The sequence below is a fragment of the Dama dama genome, chromosome 32 (genome assembly GCF_033118175.1).
Source record: "Dama dama isolate Ldn47 chromosome 32, ASM3311817v1, whole genome shotgun sequence".
Taxonomy (NCBI): Eukaryota; Metazoa; Chordata; class Mammalia; order Artiodactyla; family Cervidae; genus Dama; species Dama dama.
The window spans coordinates 26119100-26140531 of record NC_083712.1 but is presented as its reverse complement, the minus strand read 5'-3'; the positions used below and the strand labels follow the sequence as shown (position 1 = coordinate 26140531).

General features: G+C 36.7%; 2 protein-coding genes and 1 pseudogene across 2 annotated transcripts in view; 1 reads left to right on the top strand and 2 right to left on the bottom strand.

Moving 5' to 3' along the window:
- The window catches only part of VPS37A (VPS37A subunit of ESCRT-I), a 32957-nt gene extending 17143 nt beyond the window's left edge, over positions 1 to 15814 (top strand). The window contains exons 5-12 of the mRNA XM_061134554.1: positions 5404 to 5629; positions 6889 to 6959; positions 8796 to 8923; positions 9003 to 9061; positions 9141 to 9209; positions 11571 to 11714; positions 13010 to 13090; positions 14900 to 15814. Coding sequence (XP_060990537.1) covers positions 5404 to 5629; positions 6889 to 6959; positions 8796 to 8923; positions 9003 to 9061; positions 9141 to 9209; positions 11571 to 11714; positions 13010 to 13090 — 778 coding nt within the window. The 3' untranslated portion in view covers positions 14900 to 15814. The remainder of the gene's footprint in view (positions 1 to 5403; positions 5630 to 6888; positions 6960 to 8795; positions 8924 to 9002; positions 9062 to 9140; positions 9210 to 11570; positions 11715 to 13009; positions 13091 to 14899) is intronic.
- On the bottom strand, positions 9239 to 10443 carry LOC133050412 (U6 snRNA-associated Sm-like protein LSm5; annotated as a pseudogene).
- A 2560-nt stretch (positions 15815 to 18374) lies between the features above and the next one.
- Positions 18375 to 21432, bottom strand: part of MTMR7 (myotubularin related protein 7) — a 98535-nt gene continuing 95477 nt past the window's right edge. Inside the window, exon 14 of the mRNA XM_061134553.1 lies at positions 18375 to 21299. Coding sequence (XP_060990536.1) covers positions 20937 to 21299 — 363 coding nt within the window. The 3' untranslated portion in view covers positions 18375 to 20936. The remainder of the gene's footprint in view (positions 21300 to 21432) is intronic.

The window sequence follows — 21432 nt, the reverse complement described above, 5'->3', positions numbered from 1 at the left end:
TTGAGGGGAAGAAAATAGGCTTTTCCTTTTAATGGTGGAATGGTGAGGTTCTAGAAGAGCGGGTATGCGTGCTCAGTCACTCAGTCATGTCCAGCTCTTTGTGGCCCCATGGACTGTAGTCTGCCAGACTTCTCTGTCCAAGGGATTCTCCAGGCAGGAAAACTGGAGTGGGTTGCCATTTCCTCCTCCAGGGAATATTCTGGACCCAGGGGTTGAAGCTGTGTCTCCTGTGTCTCCTGCCCTTTCAGGCAGATTCTTTTATCACTGAGTCATCTGGGAACCCCCCTAGGAAAGCACATGGGACCAGAAATAGTGCTGTGACCATTTTTGGAAAGTACAGTATGCCACAAGATGGCTGGGAGAATAATTTTGAGATTTCTTTTTTTTAACCTGCAAATATCTTTAATAACACCTTCACACGTCATAGTTGAAGTGGTTTCCACTGGGAATTTTGAAAGCATTCCTCTATTCCTAAGGTGTCCAGTGCCATTTTGATTTCTGATCCTTTGTAACTTTTTGTGTTCAATATTCTGAAATTGCATAATGCTGTAATTTCTGACAGTCTTCATTTCCTCTTCCTGTAATATTTCTTGCCTTATCTGCCCAGTTCTTTTACTTAATTTGCAAGAACTTCTTGTTCAAAAATCGGGTCGCATTTTTACACTGCCTGGAAATCATCTTGGGCTAGGTTATCCCATTCGATAGGAATATTAGACTCAGCCGTCACTTTGTGCTCCTGTGTCTTTGTCCTCGAGTCAGAAGCCTCTCTGATATTCTTTATCTAAAAACAGGATTTACTGTTTTCTTCTAGGATGGGGCTAAATATATCTCATTCACCTTATTTGAAAACATAAGCCAACAAATTTATTTGTTCCCATATCAAATAAGTTCTGTGATTCAGTACACATTGTTTGAAAAGCAAGTTTGCTCCATTTCTTAGATTACATTATAGGTTGTACCTGTAATACGGTTTGTTCAGAATTATTAAGACTTTATTTCAAGGATAGTAGAAACACTCTCATGTTGATCATATTCTTTCTAAATAACATTTTATATTTACATACATGTTATTAATATACTTTAGATAAAATTAAAGCTCTAAGATTAAGATGAGCCATACTTTGAAATAAACAAACTTATTAGAAAATTTTTGTAACTTATTTTTTTCAATCATATATTCACTTGGCTTAAAATTTTAAAAATATAAAGGGATGTGGGGTGAAAAGTTCCCTTCCATTTTTTTCTCTTGCAGTTCACTTTTTCTTCTCTTTGGTATCCAAAGTTGGTTATTTGAGTGTATATGTATAGAACTCCTGAGATATTTTATGTATATACAAAGAAATATGTACATGCAGTATTTTAGTCCTTCCTTTTTTTACACAAGTGACAGCATACTATTCCCTTGCCTTTTTTTTTTTTTTTTTCCATCTCACTAGTGGTATGGTTCAGAGAGCTTTCCATATTGGTACATAAACACTTCCTCATTCTTCTTCATGGCCACAAAGTACTTGTTTTATGGACACAACATAACTTAAGACTCCTATTAATGGAATTTTTATTGTTTCCAATCTTGCATAAAAGGCCAACCCTTCTTTGCCGTCAGTGATGCAATGAATAACATTAAAAACATTTTACCCAGCTGTAAGTATTTTGTTGGATACATTCTCAAAGTGGTGTACATATTTGTAAGTTTGACTAATACTGTAGAATTGCCCTAAGGAGTAAGTTGTGCCAGTTTCTACTCCTATACACGATACTTATTCCCTTTGCTGACATGGTAATTTATCAAAAGGGATCTTTGCTAATTTTTAAGTGGAAAATGATGTGTTAATATAACTTAATTTGTTTTATCTTACAGTGAAGTTGAATCTTTTCCTATGTTTTACAGATCTTTTTTTCCTCTTTTTTTGAAACTTGTGTATTCTGATTCTGTATTTTGCTATTGGGTTGTTAGTCTTATCAGTGTGTAGAAGTTCTTTATGTATATATTAGAAAAATTAACCATTTTCCTGTGACATGAGTTTCAAATGTTTTCCCCCAGTTTATTTATCTTTATTGTCATATAGAGTTTTGTTGTTGTTTGTTTTTTTATGTCAGGGGATTTATCATTTTCTCATATGACTTTTGAATTTGGGACCACAGAAAGTCCTTTCCCACCCCAAAGTTTTAATTTCCATGATATCTTCCAGTTCTTTAAGATTTTTTTTTAAAGAAAAAAGTTTTCCATTTTAATTTGTTCCATTTGGTTTCTCTTTTATTATTATTATGAGGATCTGGCTTCAATTTAATTTTTTCCAGATGTCGCAATGCTATTTATTGACCTCTCTTTTTTTTTTAACCTGATTTGAAATCTTGTTTTATTATATCCTAATTGCTATATATGCTTGGGAATTTTCTGGATTTTGTATTCAGTTCCATTGATCTTCCTATCCATTGCCAGTGTTTTCCTTTAAAAAAGAGTTTTTTAAAATTAAGGTTTTCTATTGGATTTTGCTAAATGCCAGGGTTAAACTCTCTTTACCCTCTTTTTTTTCAGGTTCTTTTCTTTATATTCTTATTTATTTTTCTGTATAAACTTCAGTATTATAATTTCAAAATTTATGACAAATGTTTTCTTCCAAACAATTCCAATTTTTGTTAACTTGTCATTAAATATGACATTAAATTATGTTAAAAACAGTAGCACTCCCATTTAAAAAATTGTTTAAGCTAGATATATTTTGGAACATTTCAATACTCTAATATGTATTTTTTCCCAATACCACCAAGTAATTCTCCAGTTCTCAGCAAACACTGTGTTCCCTACAAATTGGACTCAGTTCTGATGCTGTCCACCTGGAGATGGGGTCATATCCACAGATGAAGGACTCAGTCTCACAGACTGTTCCATTTCACATACCAATGGAAAATCCATAGATGGTTCCTGTGCTTCTGACTGGCTATAAATCAGAGGTTCCCATGGATTCCCTCCCCACCCCCATTTTGATTAATTTAAATGGCTCATGAAACTCCAAAAATAAATTTACATATGTTTAGTGGTTGGTTATAAAGGATACAGATGAATAGCCAGATGAAGAGGTACCTAGGGCAGGGCACTGTCTAGGAGAGCCCTGAGCACAGCAGCTTCTGTCCTCATAGACTATGGATGCATTCACCAGCAGGGCGCTTGTCTTCTTGTTCAAGAGATTTTGTAGAGTTTGATCAGCAGCCCCCCTCGAGATCAATGGTTGGGGCTAAAAGTTCCACCTTTCTGTCACTTGGTCTTTTTGGTGAACAATCCCGTCCTCAGACTGTATAGGGATTAGCCTAGATATTGTTAAGTTAGACGCCTGCCCCCTCGGGTTGATGCTTTAAGATGGGCAGAGGGCAGATGAGGTACATATACACAATGGAATATTACTCAGCCATTAAGAAGAATTCATTTGAATCAGTTCTAATGAGATGGATGAAACTGGAGCCCATTATACAGAGTGAAGTAAGCCAGAAAGATAAACACCAGTACAGTATACTAATGCATATATGTGGAATTTAAAAAGATGGTAACGATAACCCTATATGCAAAACAGAAAAAGAGACACAGATGTACAGAACAGACTTTTAGACTCTGTGGGAGAAGGTGAGGGTGGGATGTTCTGAGAGAATAGCATTGAAACAAGTATACTATCAAGGGTGAAACAGATCGCCAGCCCAGGTTGGATGCATGAGACAAGTGCTCAGGGCTGGTGCACTGGGAAGACCCAGAGGGATGGGATGGAGAGGGAGGCAGGAGGGGGGATCGGGAGGGGGAACACATGTAAATCCATGGCTGATTCATGTCAATGTATGGCAAAAACCACTATTGTAAAGTAATCAGCCTCCAACTAATAAAAATAAAGGGAAAAAAAAAAAAAAAAAGATGGGCAGATGAGCCTCTGTCACAGTAAGTGGGGTCCTCTAATGCACTGGGCCCTGAGCCAGGGAAGTCTGAGCCTCCGAGTCCTTTGAGAGCTGTTCTTAGTTTACTGTGCCTTGTGGTTTTCTGGGATGTGAGCTCTTTTGTCTTCAGAGCTAGATGTTTTGGGTTTTTGTCTCTCAGGTTCAAACTCAACCCTTAACCCTCCAGGGAAAAGCTCTGGGTTTTGAGTTTTCTCCAGGTTGTGGGTCCTCTTCCTGAGGGTGGGGTTTACCGTGAGATTGTGTCTCAATATCTCCTACCAGCTTAGATGTCATTTTCTTCTTCTTTGCCTGATCTGCTCAGATACTTTGGAGGTTTTTTTTTTTGTTGGAGGAAATTGTTCCATATATAGCTGTTGATTAAGTTTCTGTGGGAGAAGGTGAATCCAGGATCTTCCTATGTCACCATCTTGAATCAGAACCCTGTATTTATCATCCTGCAAAAATATTTTTTCTGATTTTATCTTGAGTGCATACTGCTGTGCCACTTTTTCTAATATATATGCGTGGTTTTTACATGCATCTTTAAAAAAAAAAATTCAGGCAAGGCTTTCCTGGGACCTGTGCTGCAGCACAAGGGAGTGACCTCAAGAAGCAGGGTACCCTTGCTTGCTCTCTGAGGAGAGCAGGCTGGTTCCTCACATGAAGTAAGGGTAGGGGCGGCTTGTGGTTGGGCAGAAGGGATGGTCCAGCTGGCCTGCCCACCCCATGGTGTTGCTGTGTACAGGGGTCATGCATAGTACTCTGCTTTTGCCCCAGGTACCTCAGAAGTGGCTGTTGGTTTGTGGCCTTTTTGTGACATTCATAATTTTGTAATATTATTCATAATTACCCTGACTGCCATGCATCTGGTTGTTTTTAGTCCCTTAAAGTTTGTATTCTATTGCTCAAGGAGACATTTGTCCAGGTGCAGGCACTCCATCCAATAAAAGGTCTCAGATTCGAGGTCCCAGCCTATCTGAGGTGTTTATGCATCTTTTTTTAGTAGTTGAGCATTTTTAGCAACTCATCTATACAATTAATTTTTCTTTGAAATTTTCTAGAAAAGCAGTCTTGACTTTCAGATTTTGCCAAATATAGTGAAAGCTACTAAAACAATTGCTATTTGAACAAGTTTCATGGATTAAGTGTTCTGCATTTCTTCTCTGAAAATATTCATTGATGCCAGTAGAATGCTCAAAACTCAAATATGGCCTTTCTATTCACTTCAGCTGTGACCAGTTGAACTTATGTTTTCTAAAACATATTTCTTTTTCATTGAAAGAAATCAAAATATTCTTTTTAAGGGGTGTTCTTATTGTTTCAATTTATATGATATCTAATTACTTATATATTTATAAAAACTAGTGGCACCTGCCATAAACAAATTCCATCTATACTGCGTAACAATTGTTATTCAGGACAGTTAAGGAACAATTTTACAAATTTACTCCTAAAATCTAATCGCATGTTTTTCCTCTTTCTCTTTAGCCTGTACAGTAACCCAGGTGGGATGCCTCCTTATGCTTCTCAGGGTTTCCCATTTCTTCCTCCGTATCCCCCACAAGAAGCAAACAGGACTATCAGCTCTTTATCTGTTGCTGACACTGTTTCTTCTTCAACAACAAGTTATACATCCGCCAAACCCGCTGCTCCTTCATTTGGTGTCCTTTCAAATCTGCCATTGCCCGTTCCCACAACAGACACTTCAACACCGGTTGGTATCTTCAGATATCTGTATTTTGTACCCTTGAAATACTCAGTCAGCAAACATCATATTCCTCCTCATGCCAATCACTATGGCACAAAAGATTAAAAAATTTAATCACATTTTCAACTTAAGGAACCGTGTCAAAGAGGTAACCATCAAATAAATAACTGTAAGTAGAAATGTTAGTCTAGAGCTACCATGAAGACACAGTTGAGGGAATAGTCAGTGCTCCCAGGGACCACTGTAGAGCTAGAAAGATAACCTTTATATAAGATGAGATTCTTTTTTTTATACCACTTTATTCCTGGTGCCTCAAAGCATGCCTGATAAATACAGTAGGTGCTCATTTAAAATGAGGCGGATGAATGAATGAACTCATACTTGAGGCCACATTTTGATAGATGGTAATGAATTTGCCAGGATGATAAGGTGTCATGTAAGGTAATTCTAAGAGGCAACAGCTCTGACAAACATGTGGAAGCATAAGCCAGTTGGCACATTTGTGAAGCCGCCTGTTACAGAACCCTCAGGTTTCATACAGAACGCAGGCAAAGACACAAGAAGGATTATGTAGGAGAAGCACTATCAGCTTATGGAAGGTCTGCCCTAGGGTACTAAGGACATTTAAACCATTGTCTCATTGGTTTAAAAAACTGTGTTCTTAAATTAAGCTGGTAACTGCTGCCACAAGGGACATTACTGAGGGAAAGACTGTGCATTAAACATATTAAGGGGATTTAAAGGCCTTTATTTTTAACCCTTAGTAAAAGAGAACTTTTCATGGGTCCTTGATTTTAAAATGTGACCTATATATTCAGACAATGTATACTCTATTCCTTATCCTCCCTACTGTCTCAAAGAAGTTACTTAGGTAACTCGAGACTTTTCGCCAAGTTAGTAATTTTTCTAAATGTAATGCCTTTGGCTTGAGACAGACATACTCATATACATCAATGAAACACGCATATAATTCTCCACATTTGTCACAGATATCTCACAATTGGAGATTTATTTTATAACCACAGGTAGTCACATGGTCCTTCATCATAAAAAAAAAAAAAGCCAGTAACCCTATATGTATAAAGATACACTGAAAAAGACAGAGTGAAAAAAGAATGGGAGGGTAAGGACAGTGTGGCGTGCCAAGAGGATGTGTGATAATGAAAACAGTTATGGGATGCAGTACATTAAAAGTTACTTTTATAACCAGATAGGAATAGTCAAAAAGATGGCTAAAACTTAGCACTATTTAAATCTCTCTTTAGATAAGCCAAAATGGTTTTGGTTACAAGATGCCCGATATTCCTGATACATTTCCAGAACTCTCAGAACTAAGGTAAAAAAACTTGGACAGTAACATTGGTGTTTGTTGTCTATTTAATTTGTAAATGCACACATCATTTTCATGTCGTCACTATTCCTATATCTTAGTGGGAAGTGGAAAGTTTTGTGAATCTGTGGTATGTCTTGCAGTTCATATTTATTGACTTTCTAGTCTGTATCCAGGAGTTTCTTTAGATCCTGGGACTGCTTTAACAGTTACCAGGATAACGGTGTCCTTTCTCTTGTGTGGCTTACCTTCTTGTGAAAACTATTTCTGAATAGATTAAACTTCTCATAAAGTAATAGAAAAGTGTTTTTACAAAGCCATATTTTATTCAGATTTATGGCAGAAAAGTTGAATATTCAAGTTTAAGGTATCATTTTTCGTGAGACACTGTTTCCCTAAGAGGCTCCATGAAAAAAATATTCTGTGGCCACTCAAGCTTGTGAAGTTGCATTCTTTATACCACTGTTGAAGGCTTACAGTAGTCGTGAGGCTGTTATCAATGAGACTACTGAATGCTATTTAAAATGTTTGCAGTTGTTCTTGTCTTTAGTATATATCCCACCAGGGATGTACAGCCAAATACTCATGAGAAATCCTGTAGTTAAAAGACGTTTAACTTTGTTTGACCCAGTGTTTTACAATCATTTTAACAAAATAGAAACTTAATATTTTGTGCTAATAACGTTAATTAATGAAATTTACAAATACCACATACATGTTATAAAGCAGTTGCATGGAGTGTGATGCTTACAGCCACCCCAGAAAACAGGTATTATTATTGTTGCCATGTTATAAAGGATTCTCTCTTTCCTTTCTTCCTTTTTAAAAAAATTATTATGAAAATGTCAATACAAAAAGGTGAAACCTCTTTGCTAACCTTCCTCCAGCTTTTTTCAAGAAGTATGGGTATAGGTCAGAATTAAACTCATAAAACTTTTAAAAATATTTGAAGTATTTCAATCCATTACTATCTTTTTTCTTCCTTTTCTCTTTTTTGATATTTAAACAGTTCCATCTTTAGTCAGTAGGGAACTTTGGCAAAACAAAGGTGCCATGGGTTCATCATGAACAGTATTTTTCCCTGACCTAAAGTCAACTATTTTTCTGAAGGGAACTTATTCTTTTTCAAAATAACAATTCCAATAAGATAACAGTATCAATAATAGTTATTGAAAGCAGAGTAAGTTTTTATTTCTTTAGTTTTTTACACTTCATTTGTCTTTAGGATATATTTCATCCGAGATGTACAGCCAAATATTATTTTTTAAAGGCTTTTTAATGAACCTTTTTTGGGTGACAATATAACTTAGAAAAAAAACAGGTTCATTTATTTCCTCTTGCTTTGAACTTTAGAGACTTTTTTTCCTTGTTTAATTTTATTTTTAAATTATTTAATGCTTTTGTGCGGATCTCTAGTTAAAACTGAAAGACGCTCAAAAGCTTTAGCTTGCTCCATACCCCATCCTTCCAATTCCCTCTTACACTCTGTGGATATTGATTTTTGTTTTGGGATTACCCTTCCACCATTGTTTTGTAAAAACATTTTTGTGAATACATGTACTTAGACACATATACCTCTATCATTTATTGTGATAGCCACATGCCTATTAGCTAAATCGTCTTGATACTGTGTTTAGACTACTTTTTGTTCCATTGTGTTTGGTGTTTTATTTGCTTTTAAGGTTACAGTTTGCCTTCTTCTGTGCATATATAAAAATACATGTCAAAGATGATGTAGAACTCTGTCAGCTGAAAAAAGCTGAAAAACTGAGTATTTATCGTCATGGAGAAAAACTAGATAGCTGATATTCATTAACATATTTTCTTCCATTGTGTCTCTAGTGTGTCACAACTTACAGATATGAATGAGCAAGAGGATGTATTGCTGGAGCAGTTTGTGACTTTGCCTCAACTAAAACAAATTATTACTGACAAGGATGACCTGGTAAAAAGTATTGAGGAACTAGCAAGTATGTCTGTCTTTACTTTTTAAATTTCCTAAGAAATATGTCATCTTTATCTAGAAATAAACTAGAATTTATCTTACAGGAAAAAATCTCCTTTTGGAGCCCAGCTTGGAAGCCAAAAGGCAAACTGTTTTAGATAAGGTACGAGTTAGTTATCATTTTTAAGAAGTCCATATAATTTTAAAGTAGAATGAAACAGCATCTTAATTTTCTCTTTTAGTATGAGTTACTTACACAAATGAAATCAACTTTTGAAAAGAAGATGCAAAGGCAGCATGAACTTAGTGAGGTAAGATTGTTGAGCTGTTTTCTTTTACCATAAGAATTTTACTCTTTTTTTTTTTTCTTTTGATAGTTAATAAAAACATATTTATTCTTGTCTTCAAAGAACAAACCATTCTTTTCTCAATATAATCTTGATTAACTTATAAAAATGGGCATTTACAATGTATCTTCAAAGCATTTCCCTTTAATGGGAAACTTGACTTCACAGAACACAAACATTAAAAGGCTAAAAAAAAAAAAAAAGGCTAAAAAAAAACCTTTTGTGTCATTATAAGACAAAACAGAATCTGCATAAGTCGAGGAAATCTATTCATATTTCAGGGCCTTGTCCTCCAGGAACCAGCATTGTTATGTTATTTCCACTTAGCAAATTTGATCTAATTTCGTAATTCTTCCTTCTGGTATGATTTCAAATTCAGTGACATCTTCCTGTACCGTATTGACAAAGGCACCAAATCCCAGAAGTATACCAACGATCTCCTCATCACTCTTCATCTCAATGTGAATTCTTGATCCTATACACTTGTCCACAAGCTCTGGAGAAAGCAGCTACAACGGGTTAGTGGTAGTTAGCTGCCATGGCTAAGCCGGAAGTGGACTACAATTTTTACTCTTAATATGCACGTGCCACATTCTTAAATGTATTATTATCAGAAAGCATTTATTAGGCATTTGAGTTTATAAGGCATGATAAATAGCCTTGAGTTATGCAGATGGACAGCTTTCAGTTTTATGAGCCATTACCAGTCATTTGTGCTCATGCAAGAGCATTTGGTTCCAAAACAGAAAAATATAAAAAGCCCCATAAATAACTGTTCTGGGAGAGTTATTACAAAGCCAATTTAACTCTTCTAATAAAAGTTAAAAAGAAAAATTTTAACTTTAGACTCACTTGCAAGCCTGTATACAGCTATCTTAAACAAGAAGTTAGCAAATTGGAAAATATAACATACAGAAAGTACAAAGTATAATTCACCACAAATAATAACTTTATAATAGAAATCCAGTTATGTGAAAAATCGAAAGCTTTTTCTAAAATTCAACCCTTATTTCTGAAAAAAAATTTTTAATTAAAAGGGGGAAATCATTTTAAAAATTAAATAGGACATAATCTTCGTATATCAACAACCCACATCATAACTAACAATATTCTGTTTCCTTTAAAATCAGGAATTCTAGGAAGTGAAGCCAAAGTAGTAAAACATAAAATAGAAATAAAGCAACAGCAAAAACAAAAATGGTAAAAGAGAATATAAATTAATAAAAGATTTCATATAATATGATTATTCTTTTTAACTTTTTATTTTGTATTGGGGTATAGCCAGTTAACAATGTTGTGATAGTTTCCAGTAAACAGCAAAGGGACTCAGCTGTACGTATACATATATCCATTCTCCGGAAAACTCCCCTCCCATCCCTGCTGCCGTGTAACATTGAGCAGAGTTTCCATGTGCTACACAGCAGGTCCTTGTTGGTTAGCCATTTTAAATGCAGCAGCGTACACATGTTGATCTCAAACTCCCTACCTGCCCCTTTCCCCCATCCTTCCTGCCTAGTAACTGTAAGTTCATTCTCTAAGTCTGCTCTATTGTCTCCTTGCTTTCTTCGCCATGTAGTCTCCCTCCATTTGTACCAAAGTCTTTGGGACGTTCTGGCCTATCAAGTTTTTCCAAGGGAAGATTTGACTGTTTATTGATGTATTTTTGGCTATTATGTTCCTGTTTGGCTATTAAAAGGCATATGGTACTCTAGATCTTTGTCCTGGAGTATAGTTTCATTGCCTTAAGGAGCACTGGAATCAGAGGGTAATATGAGAGATTTTTAAGATTACTTGATCCAACCAGTTGCTGACATTGTGCAATTGTTATATCTTTTGCATTGCACTAAGTACGTTGCATATATGAGGGTAGGTATTGTTACTATTTTTCCATTTTACAGATGAGGAAACTGAGGCACATGGATATTAAATAACATCCCTGAGGTCATACAAATGGAAAGTGTCAGAGTCAGGAATCGCACGTAAGGAGTCCTCCCTCTCTCTTAGCCAGAAGATCTGAGAGAATCAATTTAAATACTTTTGGAGGCACTTTAGAGCTTACTAGATGAAGAGGCTTTTCCCAATAATCAGCATCATTCCTTAGACAAACTTAATAAACTAATTCCTTAATTTAATAAAGAATACTGGAAACCAAAAGCAAACATCACAGTTAATGACTCAACATTTCCAGGATCATTTTAATATTAGGAGTGAGACAGTGATGCCCCAATATCACTGCTATTTAACTTCTACCCCATTTTCCCTTCCCACTAAGGAGTTTTTCAGAGCATTAGAAATTAATGATTTTCTTTCTTGATTTTTTTTCAGAGCTGTAGTGCAAGTGCTCTACAGGCAAGATTAAAAGTAGCTGCACATGAAGCTGAGGAAGAATCTGATAATATTGCAGAAGATTTCTTGGAGGGAAAAACGGATATAGATGATTTTCTCAGTAGCTTCATGGAAAAGAGAACAGTATGTAATATTCTTCGGTTGAGGACAAGTGACAGCGTAATATCAAATTACTTATATATATTCATGAGTGAAAAAAAAATCGTAGCATGTTACTGAGCTGGAGTTTTGAGTGCCATTAGAGGAAACTGAAGAGCCTCTGAAATGATAGCAACTTGCTACTATCACTTTAAACCTGCTTGTTGTGAGCACACAAGCATGTAAATCACGTAACAGTTCTGTTTCAGAAACGATAGCTCAAGTCTACTCTAGTCTTAATAGTCAAATAATATTTCTTAAAGTCTTTAATGAAGCTTTTTTGGATGACAGTATAACTTAGGGGGAAAAACAGGTTCATTTATTTCCATTTGCTTCGAACTTAAGAGAATTTTTTTCCTTGTTTTATTTTTTAATTATGTAATGCTTTTGTGTGGATCTCCAGTCTAGTCTTAGTAGTTGTGATATACTCCTGAATAACCTGTTTCATAAGCTGTTTAAAATTTAGGAGAATAACTTTTAAAAAAAAGGTTTTTTTCATTTATTTATTGTCCACACTGCATGGCTTGTGGGATCTTCATTCCGCACTCAGGGATTGAACCCAGGCCACTGCCATGAAAGTGCCAAGTCCTTCCCACTAGATCACCAGGGAATTCCCTATGGAATTTTTTTTTTAATTTTTGTGTTTTAATATTACTTGAGAACATTCTGGGGATAGTTTCTGTTCTAGTATTTCCATTATATTTAAAGAAAAGATTTTGAAGTCTGCTTAGCAGTATCTTATTCTTTGAGAGAGTCCTATGTATTTACCTAATTTCTCTGAAACATCACAGTTATTTATAACCTTTATACAATTAAGTGCTACTGTAAAGGAAAGTGGGCCAGATTTTATTATTCCTGTTTTCCATAAGAGAAAATTGAAGTTTAGGGACATTACTGACTATAGCTTTAATGAGGCATTCATTTCTAGTCCTTTTTTTTTTTTTTGGTACTTCATAACTGTATCTTGAGGTTTTTATTTGTTAAGCTTCCAGGGTAAAAACAGTAGGATTTATTTTCGTATTTTTAAAACACAGATATTTGAAATTATATAATCAGAACTGGTATAAAGGATCAGAGTGTGTTTTACATTCTAGTGGTTTACAAAGATTATCTTCCAAACAAATTTTTTTTTTTGGATTCTTAAATTCTGTGCCACCTTAGACATCCACAATTTAATGTCAACAAGTTAAAAGATTCTTACTTAGAATTCTGTCATAATGTAGCTAGTTGTAGAAAGATTATTGGAGAAGTGACTAGTATTTAAATAATTTATCTTCTAGATTTGCCACTGTAGAAGAGCCAAGGAAGAGAAACTTCAACAAGTGATAGCAATGCACAGCCAGTTTCATGCTCCACTATAGGTAAATTGTATTCTGGAAGGTTTGCGTCTTGAAGCTATTGCATGGCTCTTTTTAATGAAGTGTTCTTACCAGTGCTTGTTCAGCCAGCTTTAAGCATAATACTATCATTACAGCTACCATGCTATATAACATGTAGAATACTTTGCATTATCTATTAAGCATGATGTTATACACCTAAGCACATGGCCAGTATAAATTGTTTGCATGTTTTCTCAGTATGATATTTGCTTAAATGAGTTTTGTTTTCAGTATTTGATAGCTACATATGTAGAGTTTAAGTTCCTTTCTCTCAGCTGGTGTGGGGCATATACCATAACACTTAAGTTGACGTATTTTTCAGTAGTCTCCTTTGTCATTTTTTTATTTAAAAATGAACTTCCAATCTGTCTCTTTTCCATTGATTCCAGTAAGTTTCTGATCAGTCCTCTGACTTCAGGGTTTCTCCTTTGTGCAGAGCACTGACAAAATGATCATCCTAAAATACCACTCTGTGATAACATCTCTGCTCTAGGACCTTTAAAGAACCCTGGGGATGATAAATGCCATGTTTCTCTCTCTGGTTGTAAGCCTTTTATAAGCTGGCTTACATTTTAGATTATCCATTCTAATTTTCCATTTTCCTCTCCTGTGTTCTGTCACGTTCTTTTTTCTTTTCTTTTTTTTTTTTTTTTTTTAATTTTTTTTTATTATTATTATTTTTTTTTTTTTCCAGTGGGTTTTGTCATACATTGATATGAATCAGCCATGGATTTACATGTATTCCCAATCCCGATGTCTTTGTTCACGTTCTCATCTGATCTCAAGACATTCTTCCATTTTCCTCGTCTTGTTTTAGGACTGGATTTGGTTGCAAAGACTAGCCCCCACCTCAACAAGTTTAAGTAAAAGCTTGTGTTCCTGTATAATGCAGGAAAACAGCCCAAATGTAGGAAAGCACACCTCAGTCTCCTGGGAGTGAAAGCATGAGGCCGTCCGTAACCAAAGCAACTCTTCTTCCTTAGATGCTGCCCCAGGCTGTTTCTCATTTCTGCGTTCCTCCCCTTTTCTGCCTGGCTCTCATGGGCCTTCTCACTGGCTCTTCAGAGAGCCTTTCTTTGCTGCACTTGCACGTGGTTCAGCCACTGCTGCCCACAGGCCTGATCTGACGGTCCAGGCAGCCGGGGGAGACTGACTGGGGTCTCACCACAAATCAAGGAAAGAGACTGGCCCCCTGTAGGTGGTGTCCGTCCTGACCTCACGGTTTTACCTGGAGACTGGTGCCATGTGGTCTTCTGTCTGCTTTGCTGGGCTGCTGGGCTGGAGGAGCAGATGTTGAGAAGAGCGCGTGGGAGTTTCCTTTAAAAGGGAGCCGGCTACAGGGAGGGAGGTGACGGGCATTTCTTATCTCCAGCTCAAACTCATCTGCCCCTTTTCTCAGTTTAGCTGTCCTTAACATTAGTAGAAGGAAATGGCAGCCCACTCCAGTGTTCTTGCCTGGAGAATCCCAGGAATGGCGGAGCCTGGTAGGCTGCCGTCTAAGGGTCGCACAGAGTCAGACACAACTGAAGTGACTTAGCAGCAGCAGCAGCAACATTGAGTTGTTTTATTTTATAACTCAGATTGTTAATCCCTGAGGGTAAGTGTTGATTTTTAATATCAAGTATACATATCTCAAGGTTGAGAAGTGGGCAGTGAGTTATTCTCTGTTGACACATGCATGCTAGAATCCTTTCCCACCTCTTTTCCCTCATTGTCAGGTTACCTTCTTATGAAATCTTAATTTATCATCTTAAAGTAAATCTTAGGTTTTTGATTTTCTTTTCTTTTCAGATTTTCCTGAAAACATGAACTGCAAAGAGAGGAATGGGACACAAAACTAAGCACATTTATATTTATGATTTGCAAATTGGCATTTCATCACAATGGCTGAATTCCTAGATGTATTGTATAGGTTGTATACAGAACTGAGACTGATTTTGTACAGATTAGAATGATTGCTATGATATTTGCTTTGAAAATTTTTTCTGCACTATTTGCACTAAAAATGTTTATTTATTGTTGATAAATTCTATCATATTTAAGTTCCACTGCTGTTCCTCTCTTATTACTGATTAAATACCTGTGCATGTTATTTTAGCTACTTTCAATATTATAAAATTACTTAAATTTGTATTTTTAATTTGAAACTGCCTCATTTCTTTATCAAGGATAGTTTGCTTAGATTTTTTTTCCTCTCAACCCTTTTTGAAAAATTACTATTTCAACTGTAGAAAGATTCTTATTTTTCTCTTTCTTTCTGGATGATAAAACTTTGAAAAATAATGTTTTTAAATATTCACAGTGTCAGGAAACGCCAAACCTGCCAATGTGCCGTCTCAAGTAATTTTTAATACACAGAATAAATCAAAAGAATAAGCTAGCAATTTTTATATATTGTCTTATTTTTAAAATTAAAGATGCATTTAAAAGGCAATACAGGTAAATATTTTACCTAATAGAAAAACTGCCTTTCATTTAAACTAGTCCAACATAAACTTTCATGCTGGCTTTTTAAATATAAGCATCTGATGGGTTTGTGGTTAGATGAGGATATGCTGTCTGAATTCTGAAATTTAAAACAATATTTTTGTTAATAAATAGTAAATCTAAAGAACACAAAAAAGTCAGTGAAATTTTCTGACCTTTACTGTGTTAGCTTTTCTCTTATGAAAGCTTTAATAATAAATAAAACTAATATTCAATTTTTAGGCAGTCTAGTTTTTGATTTTTCACTTTAACTTGTATACGTTAAACAGTTTGCTTTTACAGTTCGTTACAGAATGAACATATTTTATGGATAGCCATGAAAGCCAATTAAGTAGAAAATCTTGAGCTAGATTTCCAAGGCTTGGTAAAGCTTCCTAATGCCTGTTTTCATTTAAACTTCAGTATGATTGCCATTCCGAATCCTAGCATACAGTACAGGCTTTTTTTCTTCATTCTTCATTCTATACATATTTCTGGCCACAGGTTAGGAAAATAAAATTTTCTGAGACTTGAACAATGTTTAATACTTAGTCTGTGTTTAAGGAAGGGCAAGTACTCACATGGACTATAAAGATATAATTTGAGTAAAGAAATTAACCTTTTTAACCTGTCTTCTGGTACTATGCTAAGAGCATGCCATTTAATCTTCAAAATGACCTGACAAGGAAGTTATGATTATTACCCCGGACATATAGTACATAACTGAGGTAAGTGTTTCAGATTTGTTGCAGTCTTCTGGGTGTTGAGAAACCTTTCCTTATTGCACTGGCCACATAAGCTTCAGTTTTCCCAGCAGTCACCACAGTGGAGGACATGATTATCCCAGTCTTTTGGAAGCAATCAGGGAGCTTTCTTAGGAACCAGTCAGAACCCAGAACAAGAGCCCAGCAGACCACAACCATTAATTCATTTGATTTATTAATTTTATTAAGCCCTCTAAGAGTGAGGCACTGTGGAAATACTATCCAGTGACGACTCAAACATGGCCTAGGTATTTATGTACTTCTCCACCTTCCTCTCCACCAAAAAAGTCATTTTCATACATAGTAAATCTCTTCTACATAATTGCATAAGTAATTCATCTCAATATCTTATTTTTTTAAACTTGAACTATCCCAGTTTCATTCTATACCAGTTAACATACCTTGGCTGCTGCTTCTAAAATTAGGTAACCTCCTTACAACCTAGTCATTAAAAAGAGGACTCTGATCATCATTATCTGCTTTTAATAGATCAGATATTAGGTCATAGACATCCTCCAGGATGAAAATTAGTCTATATTTGAATATGTATGAATTTTGGTTTTGTTATTACAATAAAAACAAGTGACTTTTTTATAGTACTAGTATTATTTTTTTCTTAAAATTAGCCATATTGGAGAAGTAATGCCAGAAGGAGAAAAAGTGCCTGTCAAAGCCGAGATAGTGATTTTCCTCTAACACATAATAGAGGACTAGATGGAAATCAGAATAGCAGAGAAGAACTTAGGAGTTATAGATTATGCAGAGTTAGGGGTTTGTCATGGGTAGGAATTTAAAGACTGATATCTCAAATAGTTTTCTAAACAAATGTGATACATGCCAGACATATAATGTTTCAAAGTTGAAAGATTTTCTAGGAATAATCTATACTAGGAAATTTATATTGGAATAGAGATTGTCTGACAGGTAAGTCTGATCATAATTCATATATGTTTAAATTGAAGGACAGCTCAGATTTATTTTTAGGGAAAGCAAGTAAACTAATCTTGTGCTTTTAAATAGAAACCTCATGCCAGGGTTTTCCTTCTTTTTATGTTCCTTTACTCTAAAAAAGTTCCTTTGTTGATTGTAGAGTCATAATCAAAATGCTTACCTACTTCATATCATTAAATTTTCCTGAAAATCACTAAATAATAAATCACTTATACCAGTGGGGAAGTAATCTGTCTTGAGTCAGTTTTACATTGGTTTAAACCAACTGCTCTAAAGAAAACACTTTATGATTGATGTTTGATTTAAAATGAGAATTTACTGTTAGAGATTTTAGTCTAGTCGGATTGGCCATGCTTTTTTAAGGCTCCATGCCACACAATAACGACTTAATAAGCAATAAACAGAAAGTTTAAAAAGAAAATAAATTTCAGTGTTAGGTTAACTTCTAGTAAGTAGTCTAAATGAACATATGCTGAAATTATAATGTTTTGTAAAATGGTGGAGGCTGGAAAAAAGTTGGTGTCTGATATGAAAGATATCACATTAAAGAACTAAATTTTAACATATCAAATATTTATATTATTTGCTTTTCAAATAAATGCATAGTTCTGTTTGGTATAGTTACTATGTCATTTTTTAAAAATTTGTTATTTATTTTTGTAGATGTATACTGCCAGATGGAAGAAATTAAATTCTCATCCTTAATACTAGGCAAAGAAGTTTGTAAGAGTTGATACTCAACTGTAAGAGTGGTATGGAGTTATAAAAATATAAAAGCCATTACAACTATACCCTAAGAATCATTAATAAGGTATTATCTAATGCAGAAAGTTGTTGCTCTTGACCACCTTTCTTCAATTCCCCAGCCACCCACTGCCCAAACCCTCATGCTGGGTTAACCACAAATCTGATCTTTTTCTGTAACTTTGGTGGTTTGGGTTTTTTTTTTTTTTTTTTAAGAGTACACATATAAGTGAAATCATATAGTATTTGTTTTTCTCTGATTTATTTCACTTAGCATAATTCCCTCAAGGTCCATTCATATTGTTGCAAAAGGCAGCAACAATATGGATACTATTCCGTGGTGTGTGTGCTGCTTTATTCATTCATCTGTTAGTGGACAGCTGTTTCCATGTCTTGGCTATTTTAAAACAATGCTGCTGTGAACATGAAGGGGTACAGATATCTTTTCAAGTTAATGTTTTCCTTTTCTTTGTATGTATTCCCAGAAGTGGATCTGTATGCTGGATCATACAGTAGTTCTATTTTTAATTTTTTGAGGGTCCACCGTACTGTTTTCCATAGTGACTTTACCTGTTTATGATCCCATCAGCAGTACACAAGCGTTCTCTTTAATTCACATTATCACCAACATTTCGTATCATTTGTCTTTTTGATGTTGGCCATCCTGCCAGACATGAGGTTTGGTTTCGATTTGTATTTCCCTAAAGATAGTGATGTTTAGCATCTTTTCATGTACCTGTTGACCTTTTCATATATCTTCTTTGAAAAAATGTCTAAGTCTTTTGCCCACTTTTAATGGTATTATTTATCTTTAATCCAATTTAAAAATGTATCATCCAGAGTGAGATATTAGTATACATTTGGTTCATATTTCCTGTTTCCTTATGATTCTCTTTGGATCATCTATCCATTGTCTATAGAATGGAGTGTTAAAGTCCCCATTATTTCTCCTTTTAGCTCTGCTGGATTTTGCTTTGTGTTTTGGGCGAGGCATCTGTTTGAGCCCTGAAGCGGAGTGGAGGGTCACTGGCTGAGACAGCTGGGTAGGACAGCTGGCTTGGTTCCCACCCACTCAGGTGAGGCTGTGGGATGGATTCTGTGGTGGATTCTGTGGACTGGATGCTGTACTCAGCATTAAGTGGGGCAGCAGAATGGGATGCAGGGCGTGCACAGCTCATTGTTTGGGAACCTGAGTCAGGCAGGAATGTCCGCGGAAGGTGCTGGCGACCAGTTTCACTCTGCAGACAGGTTTGGCCGTGGGCTGTGCTCTCTGTTCAGCTGCCGCTGTCAGCGGGGCTGTCAGATGGGTTGTGCGGCTTCCCACGTGTTCTGGGAGAGCTCGCTGGTCAGGGGCAGAGGCTGATGGCTGTTTGCAGCACCAAGTGCAGCTACAGATTGGTTTCCCTGCCCAAGCACAGCAGGAGCAGCAGCTTGAAAATCACTAATGCTATGTCTGTGGTCTCACATTGACCCACGCCCCAAGTTCCCTGGCCAGTTAGAGCTGTTGGCTTTGCTGTCAGGACAATCAGCTCTGCCCACCCAGTTCTCCACTCAAGATCTGCTGCGGTGCGCAGCTTCTGCGTGTTCTCGCCAGGCTTTCCTGTCTGATGGGGCTGGGGGCCATGCTTCCCAGTGAGTGGGGCTCTGGCTCCCACCTGGGAAGGACTGCGAAGGCCCATTTCAGGCACCTCCCAAATTCTCCTCAATGGGAGGATTCTCCCTGGTCAGGAGGGGTCAGAAGCCACAATCTGCCGCAGGAAAGGCCGAGGCTTAGCTCTTGTGCCTGGGTGGGGACAGACCAGATTCCAGAGTCAGCAAAGCTCCCTCGTGGGAGCCCAGTGAGGCAGCGCTGTTCCCTCTCAGACTCCCTGCTCAGACTCCACCGCCGACGCGACCCTGCAGATGAACAGAGCCAATGGTTGAGACTACTGCATGGGCTTCACAGGTACAGTGTTGACTTAACCCTGTTAACACAGCTTATGAAGTGACAGGTGACAAAACATATTCCCCTAGTTAAGTAGACTTGACAGCAGTGTTGTCTAGCTCTTCGGTGAGCTGCTTCCTTCACTGAAGTGGTACCCCGTACCTTTATACAGTTACACTTCTGGGATCAGGCTTGGCGCTGACCCCCTTGTCTTGGTAATGTAGTCTCCGGAACCAGTAATAAAAGGTTGTTTTTAAGAAGCTAATGTGATCCAAAATCATATTTAAGAACTAGAGCATAAATGTTGTTTCTACTTTATTGGGTATTAGACTGGTATTAGAGAAAAGTGCATGGTAAGTTTTAGCATTTTTTTAAATAGAAATATGAAATTCCAGGTAAAGGCAACAAAACTATTTTAACAATTCAAAATACATTATCTCTAAGGAAAAGTTAAAAGTGATCATTAAATCTGAACACTAAGCTTAAGCAGAATTACAAAGCTCATCTGTTACAGAAATGTATCTATTAACCAAAATCCTGATAACAGTCAAGAAGGAAGGAAGTGTAAAATATTTGAGGAAACAAAATACTCATCTGGAAATGAAGTGAAAGATTGAAGATGATAAGTGTGAAGGAACGTGGTCAGGGCACTTTGAGCAGCTGCAGGCAAGGAAGATGTGAACTGATAACCTCGGGTGATGGCAGAGGTCATTGCTCTGTAGTGAATAAAACCTCCATAGTCTAGAATGGGGAACAATTTTCCTTATATTTGCTTGATAAAAGAAATGGCTGTTTCCTGTTCATCAACACCTAAAGGAACTAAAAGATGGACTTTTTTCCTTTTCGTTGCTACATTTTATAATTCTCGACGACCCGTACCATTTCTTGGGCTGTTTTTATTTGAGATTGCACTGTTCCCTTATTTTTGAAAAGTGTTCCTTGTGTGTCCTTTACTTGGGAACTCCATGGCGGGGGATCCTCAGGCGGTGAGAAACACGGCTTCGTCGGAATCCCGGTCCTTGCCACTGTCCTCACTCGGCACACACTCCCCACCACTAGGGGAGCGGCAGCTCAGATCCTCCACCCCCGACTCTTGGTCACTGTTGGCGGACAGGTCTGGGTCTGAACTTTTCAGATTGTCTTGGGTGAGGATCAGAGCAGAATCCTCATCGCCCTGGGAAGGGCTCCTGGATGGGAAGGACTTCACATTGCCACTGTAATCCTGAGGCGTGTTGGCTGTGCTGTTGTCCGAGGTAGAAAACCCTGAGTGTTTGCTGGGCTCACTCTGCTTGCTCCTCACCTTAGTGCGATTTAACTGCACTTTCTGAATTTTTTCCAGCCTCTAGAAAAGAAACCAAAGTTTCAGGGAACAGTCATAAATAATGTATCCTTTTTGGTATATGCCTGCCTTTTAGTGTTCATTATCTCCTGGCTGGGTAAAATGTTAAGAAAATGGGATTTAGATGGACTTGGTT